The following is a 15617-nucleotide window of genomic DNA, read 5'->3' as shown; positions in this document are numbered from 1 at the left end:
ATATTTAACATTTCATTATATAAATCATGATTTCATTTATTTTTAGTTCTGATTTTTCAAACTTAAAATATTTAAAAATAGAACCTGTTTCAAAAGTATTTCCATAACCAGTGAAATTATCTTTTAAAATATTGAAATTTAGAATAATATTCTTAATTAAATGATGTTTAAGAATTCATTATATTCAAAATAAAACAAGTTATGAACTTATATTTTTGTCGCTTATGAAAACTTGACATCAAAAGAAAATAATATTATATTATCAAAACATTTTTCGAAATTATCATGCTACCTATTTAATTTTAATAATTAAAAACAAAAACTTCTCAGTAACTTTTTTGAAAATATAAATCCAGAAGGAATATTAGAACTATTACCATACAAACTCTCAATGCGATTTCGTATTCTCAGCCCCAAAAGAAATTTCTTCCATCTATAAAGAATCTCTTTTTCTCGTTTTTTTATTTCCTTTTCAATTTTTTTTTGCTCATCAAATATCCATGCTTCAAAACAAGTACTAGCATTTTCAGTAGCAATTAAAATACCTGTTATAATAGGAATTGCACGCCGATTTTTAAATTCAAACCCTGTAACAGCATCAGAATAATCAAAACCCAATTTTTTTGCGATCTTTCCAATTCCATGATAAGGTAAATGTGTAGCACCCTCAGGTATCATAGAGTCAACAAACACATCCATATTTCCATAACCATTCTTCGGAACAATTCCATTAACTACTGGAGGAGGAATATATAATTCTGTTTGAAATTCAGCATACAATGGTTGTATAGCCAATTTTTTAGTTTCAGAGGCAATAAGTTCATTTTCTCGTTTTCGCGACAAGGTAACACTTCTTGGTTTAACAATCTTAAGTGGTGATTCTCCTGATTTTATTTGTCTACCTTCTCTATGATAACATTCTACAGATTTACATAGCAAAATGTCAGACCTATTAAAGACCCTTTCCTCTTTTAATTTATTTCCCTTCCCAAGTGTAAAAACATGTACCGGAGATGCACCAGGACGAATCACTTCCTGTCTTTTAAGATGGCGTTCAAGAATATAGCTAAAAAAATCAATATAAATATTATAACACTATATTTTATACGTTGGATGTGTCTTATAATCATTTATGGTGATGTTATCCATTCTTTTAGGTGATTTTTTTGGTTGTAAATCATTATTTTCTTTTAAATCTATATCCTATAAAAATTACAAACTAATTTATTAACGATTTATCAGTACCGATAGAACGGGCCTTTTAAATATCTGAACAAGCTTCTCAAACGAAGTATATTTATCTTTTTCAAGAGCAGTAAGTTTTACTCGACTAAAAGTTGACATATTATTTAAATATCTAAATGTAACATCATTCGCATATCCATCAGCTTCAAAAGCCATAATATAGCTTGAATTCATTTTAGTTTTATTAGAAGCTTTAGTTTTCGGTATAAAAAAACTCCTATCTGAAGATATAACACAATTTAAAGCCATGCACTCAACAGAATACCATATATCAGCATTTTCATCATAAACTTCTGTCCAAAAAACAGGATAAGGAAAACAAGAATCAAGTACTAATTCAATTGTTAATGGGTAACACTATACTAATACAATTATCACTTAGTTTAATTTCATTAACCATATTTTCTTCAGATGCAATAAAAATATTATCCAATTCATTTCCAGAAACCCTAATAAAATTACTCATCTACGAATCATATAAAAGAACATACTCAACATGTGCTTTTTTCAAATTTTTAAATTTATAATTTGTGCATTTTTTTAATTCAAGACATTTTTCCTTATGAATTTCATAATCTTCTAAATTAAAGTTTAAACCTATAGGCTGCAATGAAAAAATAAGTCTAGCATTAAAGCCAAAAGCCCTCAGCAAAGATGTAAGAATCTGAGTCCCAGAATCTCTACTTCCTTTTAAAAACGAAGCAATCCTACGAAATTCATAAATTGATTCAATAATTTCAAATAAATATGCTTTCTAATTAAACTGTAAGTTATTATATAAAAAAATCATAGAATGTAACATTTTTTAAACAAAAATCAGATTTAGTCAAATAAGAATCTAATTTCCCTATTCCCAAAGCAATTATTTCAAATCGCTGTTTAAACCATTTTAAAATCATTAATAATATTTCTTTAAAGTCAGAATCGTCTGATCGTTTATTCAAAAGGCCTTGCCTATAGTTTTCAATTTGTTCAAAAAGTAAAGGAGATTCTTCTTTAAGTTTATTTCGTAAAATATCATGCGTTTCTTTATCATTAATCCATTTATTTCTAAAAAAACCATGAAAAATCAAACATGTAAGATGAAGTAGATATATCTGAACTCTAGCATTCCTCTTCAAAGAACTAACATTTGAAACTTTTCTATCCCATTAATTTAGCATATAAAAATATCAAATAAAAAAACTACTTTTTAAATTTTGATTTTTTTTGGTTATTCAAAACAATATCCAAATTTTCAAGAGAATCATCCTTCAAATCCTCATCTTTCAAATCCTCATCTTTCAATGATATCTCTAAATAAAACTTAAAAAATAATAAAAAAAATAATATAATTTACTTTGATGAATCTCTACATCTTCCCATTCTACTGAACTTTCACCAGAATCTTGAAAACATAAATCCAAAGAATTCGATTCAGGTTTATTATCCAAAAATTCATCGGTCTTGAAAGAAGTATTTTTAGAAAAGTATTTACTAGTTTGATTATAAATAATTTTCTTATCTACTTTATCTAACAAAAAAATATGAAAAAATAAAAATACAAGATTAACAAATACCCGAAACCTTTAAATTATTTCCGTTATCACTTAAAGAATTACTCCTATTTCTTTTCATATTCTTTACATTATTTAATCATGGCATTTAGACTTCGAGAACTTGAATTAAAACTTATTTTTATAATATTCCAAAAAAATGTTATAATATTTCATTTAAAGATGATTACAAATAGATATATATTTATTCAGAATATGAAATCCTAAAAAAAGTATATTTTAATAAAACCTCATTCTTAAGCCTCTAGAAAACAATTAATTATTTTATAATCGTTTTCTAATAATGCAATAAACCAGTTAATGATTTTTTAAAATCAAATTAACCGACATAAATTAGTCTTGAATACTTTCACCTAAACATTACTCATAAAATGTTCCTTTTTATAAACATTCCTATTAAAAGTTGAAATAAAAACTAGATATCTAGTTCAGTGTTCCATAAACAAATAATCTGATCTCTAAATTACTTTGCTTTAATATACCAGAGATATAAAACATACACGAATCATGCAAATGATTCAATCTAATTAAATCATAAAGCCCAAACAGATCAGAATCAACTCCAAAAAACATCAAAGCAAGTAATGGAGTCAAAATAAAAAAAATAAATCATTAGAAAATAAAATCAACTTGCGATTTTATTCCAAAACACACCTCTGAAGAAAATACTGGCATTAATAAGAGATTATAATCTAGACCTGACAAACATAACTCATGAAAAAAATAATTGTAAAGCAGCCAAATGAGCAGAAACAAGCTTAGATCATTCAGAAAAGAGCGTTTTCAAAAAATTACTAAACTGTAACGAGATCAAAACCCATTACTTATAAGCAAAGAAAGCAATGATCTAATATGCATCTCATTTAGATTATGCTGCAAACAAGTATGAGTTGAAAAATCTTGCTTTGAACTACGGACTTCAGAAATATTCTTCTTAAGTTGTTGAAAAACAGCAGCAACAAGAAATCTGCATATCATCAAGAGGCATAAGCAAAATCTGTGGATGCAATGCAGAGACTTTTCGGGAACTATTAGGCCCATGCATACATTCAGAAGAATGTGAAGATACACGTACCAAAGATGACACATTAGCAACAGGTAATCCCTGTAATGTATATGGCCAAAAAGCCCCTGCAGTAGAAACGACTGGACTCTGTATCCCAAATACTCCAGAATTATTATACAAAAATTGAACATGGCCTCGTTTTATACGTATATTATTATGGATCCTTGAATGACGAGTCAATTCATCAGATCTACTGGATCTTTTAACACAACCAGGAAACGTACATGCATGCAGCTTCTCGCCTATATATGCTCGAATATGACGTGTCTGATGTTCCAATCAATAAAATGCTTTTGGACAAAAAGGACATTCATACGTACGAGCTGTCTTAGATGCATTCTCCTTATCCACAGTCTTTGAAGTATTTATCTCATGTGAATTCTTAAAATACCCACATATCAAATATCCACTGAAAATAAAGAACTTAAAAAGGGAATATAACCAGAAATCCTTAATAATGGTGTAAATACCAGAAATTAATATAAATTATAGTTCCCAAATATATATATTTCCATATTACAAACCCTTTATATAGACAATTGAGAAAGAGCCAAAGACTAGGTCAGAATAGAGCCTAGAGCATACAAAAAACCAAAATAAAGTAAAAACATATAGATGAAAGAAATGTAATCCAACAAATATCAAGCAAATGCCGAATAAAAGCGAAATATTAAATATTGGTTATACACCAAAGTCAAAGGAATTAATAGCCTGAATATAGAAAAAAGTCCATCAAATACACAAAGACCAGTCAAATATCAAAACCAGCAGCAGAACGTACAATAATACATAAAACCAGGGAAAACCAATAAACTATATATAAAACTCTCAATATAGAAAAAAATATTCCAAATAAATAAATAGAAGGTCTTTTATATCAGTTAAGTTAAATTACTAAAAAATTCTTAAATCTAGCAGAATTCCAACCACCGTAACGAAAGACTCATATTTATATAACACTTGAATTTATATATTATAAAGCCCTTTTGCCTATCTCTAATATTCACTTAAAAACATATGAATATCAATAACCTTGATACAATAAATGAATTTTTCTGCATTATAGTACCCAACTTAGATATATATCATACACGACTAAAAGCTTATCGAACATACATAGAAATCGTTTCTTTAACTAGAACTTTTATTTTACTATTAAAGTCCTTGTAAGATGACATGAACTAATACTATCAAGGCTTAATATCTCTATGAAAATTTCCTTGATTGTATAATAAACAAAAACAATCTAAAAATATAACAAACATATAAAAAAAGAGATTTTTTTCAAATATTGTTTATAGTTAAACCTTGACAAACTTAATCTGCTTATAAATTTCTATATAACAATATATAGTTTAATTGCTATTAATAGACATTTAATTTCACAAAACGCTTTTCAAAACGCTAAATTTACTTACATAAAAAAAGTAAATATATCATTATTTATTTAAAGAGATTTTATTTTTTTCCCTTACCTTTTTTAAGAATATTCATCCATCTTTCATGTTACATTAGTTCATGAAAATTCCTTTATATTACTGCTCACAAGTAAATATTCTCTGACACATAAATACACAACAGATGTAGATGCGTTCAACTTTACACTAAAAAAAGTATGAGAAACTTTATTTTTATATAATTTTTAAAATTTTAAATCAACATGTTCAATTATGTTTTTCTTATAAATATTATAAAATATCATAGAAATATAACAAACAATTTTAAACATAATATAAAACTATAACTTGAAAAATAAGGAGAAAACATTTTTATATGTTTAAGAGGTTTATATAATTATATTTTTTACATATTTTGTATAATTTCTATATTATACTGTGATAAATAGGAAATAAATTTCCGATAAAACTTATCTCTAATCTTATATATTATTAAGCAAGATTTGTTTAAAAATATCAAATATTGGTATATATTAATATGATTACCTAACTCTTTTGCTTATTTTAAAGGCAGCTCATATGCAAAAATACAAACTATTTTCTATGTTTTAATATTAAATTTTATTTATTTATTTTCTAAAATTTTATTTAATACTTTTAATTTAAATATGGAATCATCACAGATATATTTATCCTCATTATACCGTAAGTTGAGGCATGAAAATCCATGAAAAAATTAATATATATATATATATATAGACCGATTACCAACTACATCAGCATTTGATGCATTAACATCAGATCATACATTATCATTTATTAGTTCATCTATATCAGCATTAGATAAAATTTTTGGCGGGAATGGCTTTAAAACAGGACAAATTACAGAAATATCAGGACCTCCAGGCTCTGGAAAGACAGCAATAGCGTCTATTTTCTTTTTTGACACTTTAAAATATTAATAAGTTTAGATTACAGGCAACAATCAACTGTATTAAAAAGAAAGAAAAAATATTATGGATAGGTAATATATTTTATTATATGATTGATTTAGTCTTATCAAGTTAAGAAACCTTTCAACCGTTTCCAATGCATTCTTTAAAAAAGGTTATAACACAAGACAAAAAAAAAGAGACCAAATTTATTGACTATACTCATGAAGAGATAAATCCATTGAATTATTTAACTATTCTTCATGCACCATCTCTTAATAATCTTATAGCACTCTTTTTACATGGTTACAAAACAAATTCAAAAGATTTGATTCAGCAAAAGAAGTTAATCATTATAGACGATATAGCTACTCCCATCATTGCAGCATTTCCCACAGACAATATTGAAAATCAATCTCGAAATTCAACACATGATTTAACTCAATTAAAAAAATCACAAGTTTTAACAAATCTTTTATTATCATTTAACAGAATAGCTGCTAAAAACAATGCCTGTGTAAATACTTTACTTTCAATTTTCATTATAATTGAGGACATCTTAGATACTAATTTTATCTAAAATGGTTATAAAAATAAACAATATAAATGGAAAAGAATGCGCTATTTTATCATCACCTTTAAGTAATCATCTTTTTCTTTTAAATTTCAGCTGAATTTCTACAAGGCTCATCATGGTCCCAAAATTGTCCAAATAAAATAATATTATTACGAAAAAATATAGATATTTTGGAAAATGAAAACAATTTATATAATAATAAACAAGTACATTTTATTTATATTCAAAAAGTTGGAGGTGTTACAATAAATTCGAAGACCTTAATACCATTCATTATTACAGTAAAATCTATCCAAAAAACTAAGTTTTGTATTAATAATAACCAGGATGAAGGCATTATCAATATAACGAATGTTTCAAGTAATGTATTAGACTTTTATCAAATTGAATCTCAAGATAAAGTAAATAACACAGATGAAGATGAAAATATTAACTAAATATAAAACTCTTATTAATGTTAATTATACCAATTATACCAATCACTAAAAATAACCAAAATTATTTTGATTAAAAAACGTTAATACGTATTCCATTACAACTCATCAATAACCAATATAAATGTTAAATTAGCCAAAAAAATAAATAAAACAATTTTTCGTAATTAAGCTAACATATGTTCTAAAAATAACTCTAATAAATTATTGATTATACTAGGAATTCGTTCAAGCACTAGAAAAGTTACTAAAATAATCATAATTTTTATAATTAATACATGGCCCATCTTTTACCAATTCTGTAGAATGCTTGAAATCTAGCCATACTTCCGAATCTTTGAATTTCAGAAAATATTCTTTTGTAGCTCTTTCAGCAACTTCTGCAATATTATCATTAACCTTATACAAATCACATTTTGTACATTCAGAACACTTTTTCCCTGGAACAGACCGAAAATGATGGCAAAAATGCGCATAAGATTCTTTCTTAATATTTTTCCTACAAATATAACTAAAAAAAATAAGAAGATATTTCGAGATTAATATATATTACCACATTACATAACCACATTGACAAATAAGTTTATTACAACCATCAGACTTAACAAAACTTAAATTACAAACAGGACACTTAGATTGTGAGAAAAGTTTTATCAAATATTTAGACAGTATACCGTTCTTTTTACAGCATTGGCCATTTCTCTTTCAACATAAAGACGAAGTCCATCTAATTCTTTTTCGAAACATTTATGAAAAGGCATCCACTCTTTCCTACATAGACAACAACTAAATTTTCCACAATAATCAACGTTTCTACATTTAAACAAGGTACAATTTCTTTTGCGTAATATACGATATGCTGTTTTGTCAATCCATTTTCTTAAAAAATTTGATGAACAATTAATAATAAAGAAAAACCCGCCCAAGTAAACCGAAGTAATAACAACTAAGCTTGAAAGAAACCATGTAAAAGACAAAAAAAAGGCCAATTGCATTATAAAACCCATCATAAAAACCGTAATAAATATTTTCCAACAAAATTTAATTTTCCAAATATCAATAAACTCAGCATATCCGCAAAATGGACATGTAACAAGATTTTGACATGAACTATCAAAAATGCATCTAAACTTAAGGGAGTCTTCATACGCTTTAAGTAAATCTGAAGGTAAGGAATTTTTCAGAATATCTTTAGAATAAAACCCAGTACAAACAGACTCAATATTCGAAAAAATACATTTTATTCGAAGTTGTCCCCTAAGATTTCCTTGACCATAAATGCCTTCCTGTACAGTCTTTTCAAGGCACTTTTTACAAACAATATGTCCTTCAGAGCAATACGCTAATGTCTCCCATGCATATTCAAAAAAACAACAACCACATTCTATCAAAAGACCTTTATCATAATATTCTTGCCAATTCAATTGCACTGCATGCTCAAAATCTTTCATTACTATTTCATCTTTTCGACTTTTTTCCAAATTTAACATTTCTTGAGATAACTCTTCACAAATAACATAATTCAACTTTGAACGCTTCTTTCTAACAAAAGAAACTAATGATTTCCACCAGCGTTCACCCTGCATTCTAGATAAAGCCATTTTACTTCTATAATAATCATTATTATTCTCCACCATCACTGCATTAATAGTAGATGATGGAACATCCGGAAACTCTGAAATAAGCTGATACCTAACAGAAGAAATATATTCATATGATCGAAATCTTTGCCAAGGCTCAATTTTGCCTATTCTCAAACGAGATACTCCTGTAGATTCAATATCTATATTTAACAACGATTCAATAGATTTCAATAAATATGTATCATCCCTTCGTATTAACTCATTTCTAAGACATTCTATATCAATATTAGGGAAAATCTCATTCAGAATATCCAGTTTTGCATTCTTTTTATCATCTTCACATATATATTGCATCCATGGCCCTTTCTGACCCATTTTTAACATGAAAAAAAAACAAATATAACAAGAAAACCTTAGGATATTGTCCATAACAATGAAATATAATCTTTAATGTAGATCTTTGAACAGCATTTTCATCATAATAAGCAAGACACTCTGCTAAATATAACGGATCAGCGTCAGGAAAAAGAGACTCAAGCTGTAGCAACTCAAAATGGCTCTTAGAAGGCAAAGATACATCATCATTTATATACTTTCTATCAGGAACGCTGATCTCTTGCATATCTTTAAATTTTTCATAATTCAAGAAATTAGGTTAGTTAACGAATATAAGAGAGGTTATATATAATATTAGATAGAAAGATAAAAATTAATTAATGAAAATACAAGAATCTTATGGTATATTTTATGTAAGAGATGTTAAATACCATTTAGTATTCTTTGGGAGAAACCTAATTCACCAGATAAGTTTGAAGTAAAAGGTGTAAAGCGATCTTCCAAAGCATCATAAATTAAGAGAAATTCTTTCTAAAAAAATAAGTAAAAATAGAAAAAAAAGAGCTAGAAAATACCTTTAATTTTTCCCACAATATATAATCAAAATATATATATTGCCCTCTTTCATATTGTGGTGTTCTTTGAATAGGTTCTACACCGGGTTCTTTTGTGAGCCATAATTTTAATTCTTTATGATATCTCCAATTCCTATTTGTACTGAAATAATTAGTTTTTTTTTTTAAAAAAAGAATCTTACAGTTCTTGAGCAGCAGCTTCTTGCATTGCGTCTCTGGGCATACTATAAAATATATAAAAAAGTGTTTCATCAGAAAAATTTCGAATTTTAGACAAAGCAGGAGGAGCAAGTTGAACGTTATAACATGCAGGAAGGTTAAATTTTGGCACAGAATAAGCCTTTGTTGTATTTAAATCCATCCAAGGAGATAAAAATGACATATATAAAGGCCGATCACTAAAAGTCAATTAACAATGAATTGTTACCAATCATTCATACTCAGAGTTATTAAGATTTAAACCTAACGCTGTTAAATCACTTCCTAAAACCATGGCATTTAAATCAGGATTTTCCATTCTGAAAATACTTAAAAGACCTTTTAAAGAAAATCTTTCAACAGGTGTCAATAAAGAAAGCGTTTGTCCAGCTGAGGATTCTTTTGCATCCACAACAGACGTATTTGAAGATGTATCAGAAGGAAAAGATGAAAATAAATTAGTCGCAGAATTAGAAGAAGAATGACGTTCAACAGAAGATAATAAATCAGGATTTACTTTTGATGTATTCTATAAAAAGTAAAATTAAAAAAAAAAAAAACAATTATTTGCAAACCATTTTTTCCTGATCACCAATAATGTTATGTGATTGAACTCCTGGTTTTAAAATTGAAATGAAATTATCTTAAAGAACCATATTAAAAAATATTAAAAAAGAAATGTAAATAAACCTTTAATCATATCTAAAGAAGAAACATTCGTTCTAGAAGGATTTTTTCTTGTTTTCTGTAGTGATGCAGAACCACTTGTCATAGTTGACAGAAGAGACGATCGATGTGGAGATAACATAGCTTGATTTGTGTTTTGTTGTTTTAATATAGGAGATAAAATAGAAGAATAAGCATCCGTATAAGAATTTTCAGCATTAACATTGTTCATCTTCTGTCCTAACTTCATCATATCAATCCCAGATGTGATAGAAGAAAAATCATCTTGATTATTAGGAAAACCATTTGTATTTGTTAACAAAGAATGTGTCAATAATGCCTGAGACTTTTGATGCTCATTAATAGTTGAATATGCGTATTCAGAATATTGATTAGAAGCATGTGCTAATGAAGTATTGGAAGATGTACCAAGTGCAGGAAAATCTGAAGGATCTAAAGGTGACATCTGATTTGCTAGATTTTCCGAAGACATAGGATGTGAAATAGCTGTAGGAGAATGCGAAAGATGCGTTGTATCTACAAATTTCGGGGACGAAGAATGCGGTTGCAATACTTGAAATGTAGCCGCTGGATTAAGAGTCCATGAAGATCCTAAAGAATATTAACCCCAAAAAAACAACAAAAAAATAACCAGACCAGATTGTATTCTTCCTTTAGAAATCCTCCCACCATTATTCACAGAAATAGGCGTTATTTTCCTTGAAATATTGGAATTTGAAGGATATCCTATAGACGGACGTATTTGTTGACTAATACCTTAAAAAACTTAACAAAATATCCCTTTTATTCCATAATAACTAACCATTTCTATTCATCTCAAAAATAAAGACACAATATTTGCTTAAACCAGTCAATATGAGCGAGCAGATCTTCTCTTTGATCCAAATTTAAGTCAGTACAGAAATTATAACATATTAAACTCACTTAAAAACTTTTTTCTATATAAACACAACTAATAAAGAGGATACAAAACAATATTAAAGTATTACAAGAAATATCTAAAGGATTCTTAAGATCCTTAAAGAAATACAAAGTTGATGAGAGTAGCTCGAAGATATATATAAAAAACAAGAAAATTTAAAATAATTAAATAATAATAATAATAATTTCATTATACAAAGTCCATAGATTTTATTGAGTTATATTTCCAGGAAATAAGATTTGTTATTATAAAATATAAAAAATCAGAATTAAGTTTTAAAATATATAATAGCCAAGAGTACCTAAGAAGATCATTAAAATGCCAACCCAACAGAAGTAATCGGTGATAGGAAGTAGAAAGGAAGAAGAATGAAATATGAAAGATCGTTTTTGAAGAATTCTAACGGAATGAGGAGTCAACGTTGTAGTAGGAAGCATTCTTGGAGGATAATGAACAAAATATAAAGGTTGTACAGGAGTTCCATCAAATTGATATAGCAAAAGTTTGTATTCTTTATAATATGGGTCAAAAATAACCTCATATTTCTATATAAAATTAAAAAAAAAACAAAGCAGGATCTAACTTACGATAATTAATTCTTTAACACTAAATCGAGTATATCGAGAGGTTAGACTAGCACAAGGATCAGAAAATATTTGGCGACCATCACTGGGAATAGGAATTAGCAAAAGAGAACCATTGTCAAGTTTTTGATATGATCCATGTTGCCATTGCATCACAGCAACTGAACATTCTGGAGTTGTAGCTAAAATAACAAATAAATATTTCAAAGAGAAATAATTACAATATTACGATTGCTAGAAACTCGATAAAGAGACTCTTCGAAATACCCATCATCAGTAAAACTATACGAAACACCGGTCAATTTCGGAGGAAACATTACATCTCGGACATGATCATAAAATCCCTATATTAATAAAATTAGAAGATTAAGTAGACAATGTTAACCATACAGATCCAGTAAACACACTTTTACTTTTCGAAGTCCAAGTTCCTGCTAACCCTCTTTCATATGAATGGCATCTTGCCATAAATAAAGTCAATGAAATAAACAAAAAATATACAAGCATATTCGTCATCGTTTAAGATAATTAGCACATTAAAAATGATCTCTATAGCTGAATAAAATGTCCAATAATATCTTAGATTATCAAACTTGGTATTATCGATCGAAAAAAAACAAAACATAAATCAAAACATGCAATATTTTTATAGAAAATCGGACAATTCCCTAGATTCCTTCCAATCTAAACGTATTATTAGAGATAAAAGAGAAACCGTCTCAGTTTTTGCGAAGTAATTGCATGTATCAAGCAAGATTTTTAAATGATGAGAGAAATTTTCCTCGTATTTATGTAATATATCGTCAAGTTTTTTCATTTTAACAAAATCAATTTGCGATTCAGTGGAATTATTATCTTCTACAGAAGCCAAAGAACGAGTCAAGTATTTTGTATTAGATGCAAACATAGTACATGTTGTCATCAATTTTGCTTGAACCTATTTTAAAATAAGAATCTTAATTGTTTTAATGGAAAAACCTACACGAAGTAACTTAGAATTTGTCAGCATACATTCTTTTAAACATGCATCAAGAAAATCAATATGATCTTGCATAAGTTGATCAACGGTTAATATTTTTGAAAGTCTTTTTTGAAAAATCAACCAATTAGGTTCCATAACTTCGTTTGTACAATAATAAAAAAGTTGTTGGACATAATTAAGCATTTTTGAGCGCAAAAGCCAAACACGATTCTTCCATTTTTCAATTTGTGAACAACTAGAGTATTTTTTCCAAGACATATTCTTAGAATGATCAAGCCAAGCAGATCCTAATAATTGTTCCAAATGTCTCATGCTCAACAAATGCCTAAAAATAAGTTGATAACGTAAAACAGCCTTGCGAGAAATAATAAGTGAAAGAGGAAAAGGTACAAAATAATCAAATTGTAGCCCATTAATACCTATAATTCAATAAGTCCATTGGTTTAACAATTCAAAGACATTTACCAATAAATTCCTTATCCTTTTTTTCTGTACTATATGTTTGACTTTGATAATCATCGATCCATATTGTTCCTGTTGCAATTGCAGTTTCATCTATGCCGCTAAGACTTACAATTTTCATAAGCCAATCAACCAATCCAACATTGCTCATTTGAACCTTAATATCTTCTTTAAAAGGATCATTAGAAGCAATGCTTCCAGGTATACGAATAGAAATATCCAATAAACTTTGAAGCTTTGTCAAAGAAATATCCTTAACAAGCTTTTTTAACTCATGAGATGCTAAATCAAGGAAATAAGTAAAAAAATCAGATTGATGAAGAAAAAAATAATGTTTTAAAGACAAGAAACGACTAGAAAGACCGTGTGTTTCAAGTAATAACTTAAGCAAAGATGCATCAGCATGAGCATATGCAGCATTAACACTATCCAAAAACCTAGTTATAATAAATTTTTATTCAATATTATAAATGATCAATAACCTTATATCATCAAACGTAGAAGGCATGTTATCGGATAAATCTTTAGATATATTTATTCCACCACATTCTCTGACAACATTTAAATATTTTCCAGCAACTAAAACTTTTGTTTTAACAGACTCTAATTGAGACGGAACTTCATTATCTCTAATTGTATATCTTTTCTCCCAATATTCATCAATATAGTCATCTTCAAGCCTATCTTTCTTTATACTTTTCTGCTCTTTAATCATAAATTCAGAGTGAGGATCACGTATTTCACCTCGATGCATCCATGCATTCAACATCTTCATATAAGGCTTAGATGTTTCTTTTAGCAAATATTCAAAAAGCTTTTTCGCACGAGGATCCCCTGATAAAGACAAAAGACGATTTGTTATAACTTCTAAAACAGATCCTCCCTTACATACTTTCGAATTAACAATACTGCTGATACCTTTATCTTGAATTGATTGTAAGAAAGAATCTACGTTATCGATACTATCATCGCTATTTTCTTCATCAAGAACAGAACTTTTTTTCAATATATCATGAATCAATGCTTGCATCCCAAATAATGACTGAGATGTAGAATGCATATGAAGATGAAACGTATGTATTGTAAAAGACGAATTCGTATTAAATTGATGTTCCAACTGAGCAATTAAAGTAAAATAACCCTTTATCCTTAACTAATAAAAATGTACCCTTTTTATCTTACCTTTAACAGCTCCCTCATTGCAGCACAAAGTGCATGATTTACCAAACCACATTCTGGTTTACTATATATATCGATAAAAGCGTCAATACTAATATAACATGTTGCAACTTTCAATATCATTCTCGTTAAGTCAAGAAGACATGGCTCTAAATCATGAATTACCCATAAAACCCTCTGTATACTATGTCTATATACCTACACCACTTGTTATCCTAAATTTTACGCCTGCTAATCGATTATTATCATCCCAACGATCCTCTTCATTTTGATATCGTATAAATCTCCCCTCAATGCCCTATATCATTAGATCTATCTCAACATATCCTAATAAATAAAACCATTAGAACCAACAATAAATCATCCATCAAAAACACTTCTTGTAAATGGGGTGATACACCTTCAAAAGAAAAAGACGGTGGATCACTAAATGACACTGTAATCTGCTTAGCCAACGGAGAAGTGCTACAAATCACTCGATTCAACTCATATACAGGGACTAAATATCAATTTTGATTAATCCATATCTACTCTTTAAATACCATAAGTTTTATCTTTTTTCAAAGATGATAATATATGTCCTTGTGTTTCATATAAGGAATTCTAAAGATTAATCATTTTAGCATCTTATATAGGACGAATTATACCTACACTGTCCGTATCACTTTTTTTCCCTTGGTTCAAAGGAGAATTAATTAACCCCTCCAAAGACGCCTTTTGATCATATGAACCATTATTCAGCATTAATTCTAGCGGTTGAGACTCATTTGTAGAAGATCTTAAAGATTGACCGCCAGGAAAACCCGATATATTGCCTGAAAGTGGTGAAGAAGATCGCCTCATTGACCGAACGATAGGATTGACGGTTAAACAAGGTTAAAAACGCTAGAATTAGATGAAAA

At 28.1% G+C, this 15617-nt stretch overlaps 7 protein-coding genes across 7 annotated transcripts; 1 reads left to right on the top strand and 6 right to left on the bottom strand.

Annotated features, from left to right (window-relative positions):
* Positions 1-244: 244 nt before the first annotated feature.
* T552_03057 (hypothetical protein) lies at positions 245-2906 on the bottom strand. Its single transcript, XM_018371575.1, has 10 exons — positions 2805-2906; positions 2585-2758; positions 2435-2540; positions 2046-2388; positions 1737-1999; positions 1624-1694; positions 1246-1577; positions 1109-1203; positions 335-1066; positions 245-292 (listed from the first exon to the last, which is right to left on the bottom strand). The coding sequence occupies exons 1-10, from the start codon at positions 2860-2862 to the stop codon at positions 289-291; spliced, it is 2178 nt and encodes a 725-aa protein (XP_018224710.1). The 5' UTR covers positions 2863-2906; the 3' UTR covers positions 245-288.
* A 705-nt stretch (positions 2907-3611) lies between these two features.
* Positions 3612-4205, bottom strand: T552_03056 (DNA-binding protein creA; the record flags this gene model as incomplete). Its single annotated transcript, XM_018371574.1, has 3 exons — positions 3612-3718; positions 3762-4134; positions 4188-4205. 3 exons carry the CDS (start codon positions 4203-4205, stop codon positions 3612-3614), a joined length of 498 nt encoding a protein of 165 aa, XP_018224709.1.
* A 1682-nt stretch (positions 4206-5887) lies between these two features.
* T552_03055 (hypothetical protein) lies at positions 5888-7256 on the top strand. The gene is made up of 7 exons (XM_018371573.1): positions 5888-5969; positions 6024-6192; positions 6236-6288; positions 6334-6713; positions 6760-6838; positions 6882-7054; positions 7100-7256. The coding sequence occupies exons 1-7, from the start codon at positions 5933-5935 to the stop codon at positions 7208-7210; spliced, it is 1002 nt and encodes a 333-aa protein (XP_018224708.1). The 5' UTR covers positions 5888-5932; the 3' UTR covers positions 7211-7256.
* A 72-nt stretch (positions 7257-7328) lies between these two features.
* T552_03054 (hypothetical protein) lies at positions 7329-9437 on the bottom strand. Its single transcript, XM_018371572.1, has 5 exons — positions 9203-9437; positions 7882-9156; positions 7761-7837; positions 7486-7718; positions 7329-7442 (listed from the first exon to the last, which is right to left on the bottom strand). Exons 1-5 carry the CDS (start codon positions 9410-9412, stop codon positions 7375-7377), a joined length of 1863 nt encoding a protein of 620 aa, XP_018224707.1. The 5' UTR covers positions 9413-9437; the 3' UTR covers positions 7329-7374.
* A 69-nt stretch (positions 9438-9506) lies between these two features.
* On the bottom strand, positions 9507-11666 carry T552_03053 (hypothetical protein). Its single transcript, XM_018371571.1, has 9 exons — positions 11511-11666; positions 11389-11460; positions 11223-11342; positions 10590-11177; positions 10475-10542; positions 10142-10428; positions 9884-10099; positions 9702-9843; positions 9507-9657 (listed from the first exon to the last, which is right to left on the bottom strand). The coding sequence occupies exons 2-9, from the start codon at positions 11399-11401 to the stop codon at positions 9550-9552; spliced, it is 1542 nt and encodes a 513-aa protein (XP_018224706.1). The 5' UTR covers positions 11402-11460; positions 11511-11666; the 3' UTR covers positions 9507-9549.
* Positions 11667-11783: 117 nt separating this feature from the next.
* Positions 11784-12608, bottom strand: T552_04198 (hypothetical protein; the record flags this gene model as incomplete). The annotated part of the gene is made up of 4 exons (XM_018372249.1): positions 11784-12053; positions 12096-12274; positions 12322-12436; positions 12483-12608. 4 exons carry the CDS (start codon positions 12606-12608, stop codon positions 11784-11786), a joined length of 690 nt encoding a protein of 229 aa, XP_018224705.1.
* An 84-nt stretch (positions 12609-12692) lies between these two features.
* T552_03052 (hypothetical protein) lies at positions 12693-15604 on the bottom strand. Its single transcript, XM_018371570.1, has 9 exons — positions 15367-15604; positions 15258-15318; positions 15057-15214; positions 14914-15013; positions 14719-14864; positions 14019-14677; positions 13540-13973; positions 13075-13493; positions 12693-13029 (listed from the first exon to the last, which is right to left on the bottom strand). Exons 1-9 carry the CDS (start codon positions 15556-15558, stop codon positions 12739-12741), a joined length of 2460 nt encoding a protein of 819 aa, XP_018224704.1. The 5' UTR covers positions 15559-15604; the 3' UTR covers positions 12693-12738.
* Positions 15605-15617: the final 13 nt, after the last annotated feature.

This window comes from Pneumocystis carinii (assembly GCF_001477545.1).
Source record: "Pneumocystis carinii B80 chromosome Unknown supercont1.14, whole genome shotgun sequence".
In the NCBI taxonomy this organism is placed as follows: domain Eukaryota; kingdom Fungi; phylum Ascomycota; class Pneumocystomycetes; order Pneumocystales; family Pneumocystaceae; genus Pneumocystis; species Pneumocystis carinii.
Note: the sequence above shows the minus strand (reverse complement) of the source record. Positions and strands in the feature narration are given on the sequence as shown.

What these genes read in the sequence shown, in the direction of transcription:
- T552_03057 (XM_018371575.1), bottom strand. Translation starts at nt 2,862, where the DNA reads ATGAAAAGAAATAGGAGTAATTCTTTAAGTGATAACGGAAATAATTTA. An exon ending in CTGATTTTTGTTTAAAAAAT is followed by an intron (nt 2,000 to 2,045) that starts GTTACATTCTAT and finishes CAGTTTAATTAG; the next exon opens with AAAGCATATTTATTTGAAAT. An exon ending in GGTTAATGAAATTAAACTAA is followed by an intron (nt 1,578 to 1,623) that starts GTGATAATTGTA and finishes CAATTGAATTAG; the next exon opens with TACTTGATTCTTGTTTTCCT.
- T552_03055 (XM_018371573.1), top strand. Translation starts at nt 5,933, where the DNA reads ATGGAATCATCACAGATATATTTATCCTCATTATACC. An exon ending in CTGCTAAAAACAATGCCTGT is followed by an intron (nt 6,714 to 6,759) that starts GTAAATACTTTA and finishes AGGACATCTTAG; the next exon opens with ATACTAATTTTATCTAAAAT. An exon ending in TAATACCATTCATTATTACA is followed by an intron (nt 7,055 to 7,099) that starts GTAAAATCTATC and finishes AATAATAACCAG; the next exon opens with GATGAAGGCATTATCAATAT.
- T552_03054 (XM_018371572.1), bottom strand. Translation starts at nt 9,412, where the DNA reads ATGCAAGAGATCAGCGTTCCTGATAGAAAGTATATAAATGATGATGTA. An exon ending in CCAATGCTGTAAAAAGAACG is followed by an intron (nt 7,838 to 7,881) that starts GTATACTGTCTA and finishes TCACAATCTAAG; the next exon opens with TGTCCTGTTTGTAATTTAAG. An exon ending in CAATGTGGTTATGTAATGTG is followed by an intron (nt 7,719 to 7,760) that starts GTAATATATATT and finishes TATTTTTTTTAG; the next exon opens with TTATATTTGTAGGAAAAATA.
- T552_03053 (XM_018371571.1), bottom strand. An exon ending in GAAGCTGCTGCTCAAGAACT is followed by an intron (nt 9,844 to 9,883) that starts GTAAGATTCTTT and finishes TAATTATTTCAG; the next exon opens with TACAAATAGGAATTGGAGAT. An exon ending in TATTGTGGGAAAAATTAAAG is followed by an intron (nt 9,658 to 9,701) that starts GTATTTTCTAGC and finishes TTATTTTTTTAG; the next exon opens with AAAGAATTTCTCTTAATTTA.
- T552_03052 (XM_018371570.1), bottom strand. Translation starts at nt 15,558, where the DNA reads ATGAGGCGATCTTCTTCACCACTTTCAGGCAATATATCGGGTTTTCCT. An exon ending in TAGGATAACAAGTGGTGTAG is followed by an intron (nt 14,865 to 14,913) that starts GTATATAGACAT and finishes TTCATGATTTAG; the next exon opens with AGCCATGTCTTCTTGACTTA. An exon ending in AAAGGATAAGGAATTTATTG is followed by an intron (nt 13,494 to 13,539) that starts GTAAATGTCTTT and finishes ATTGAATTATAG; the next exon opens with GTATTAATGGGCTACAATTT.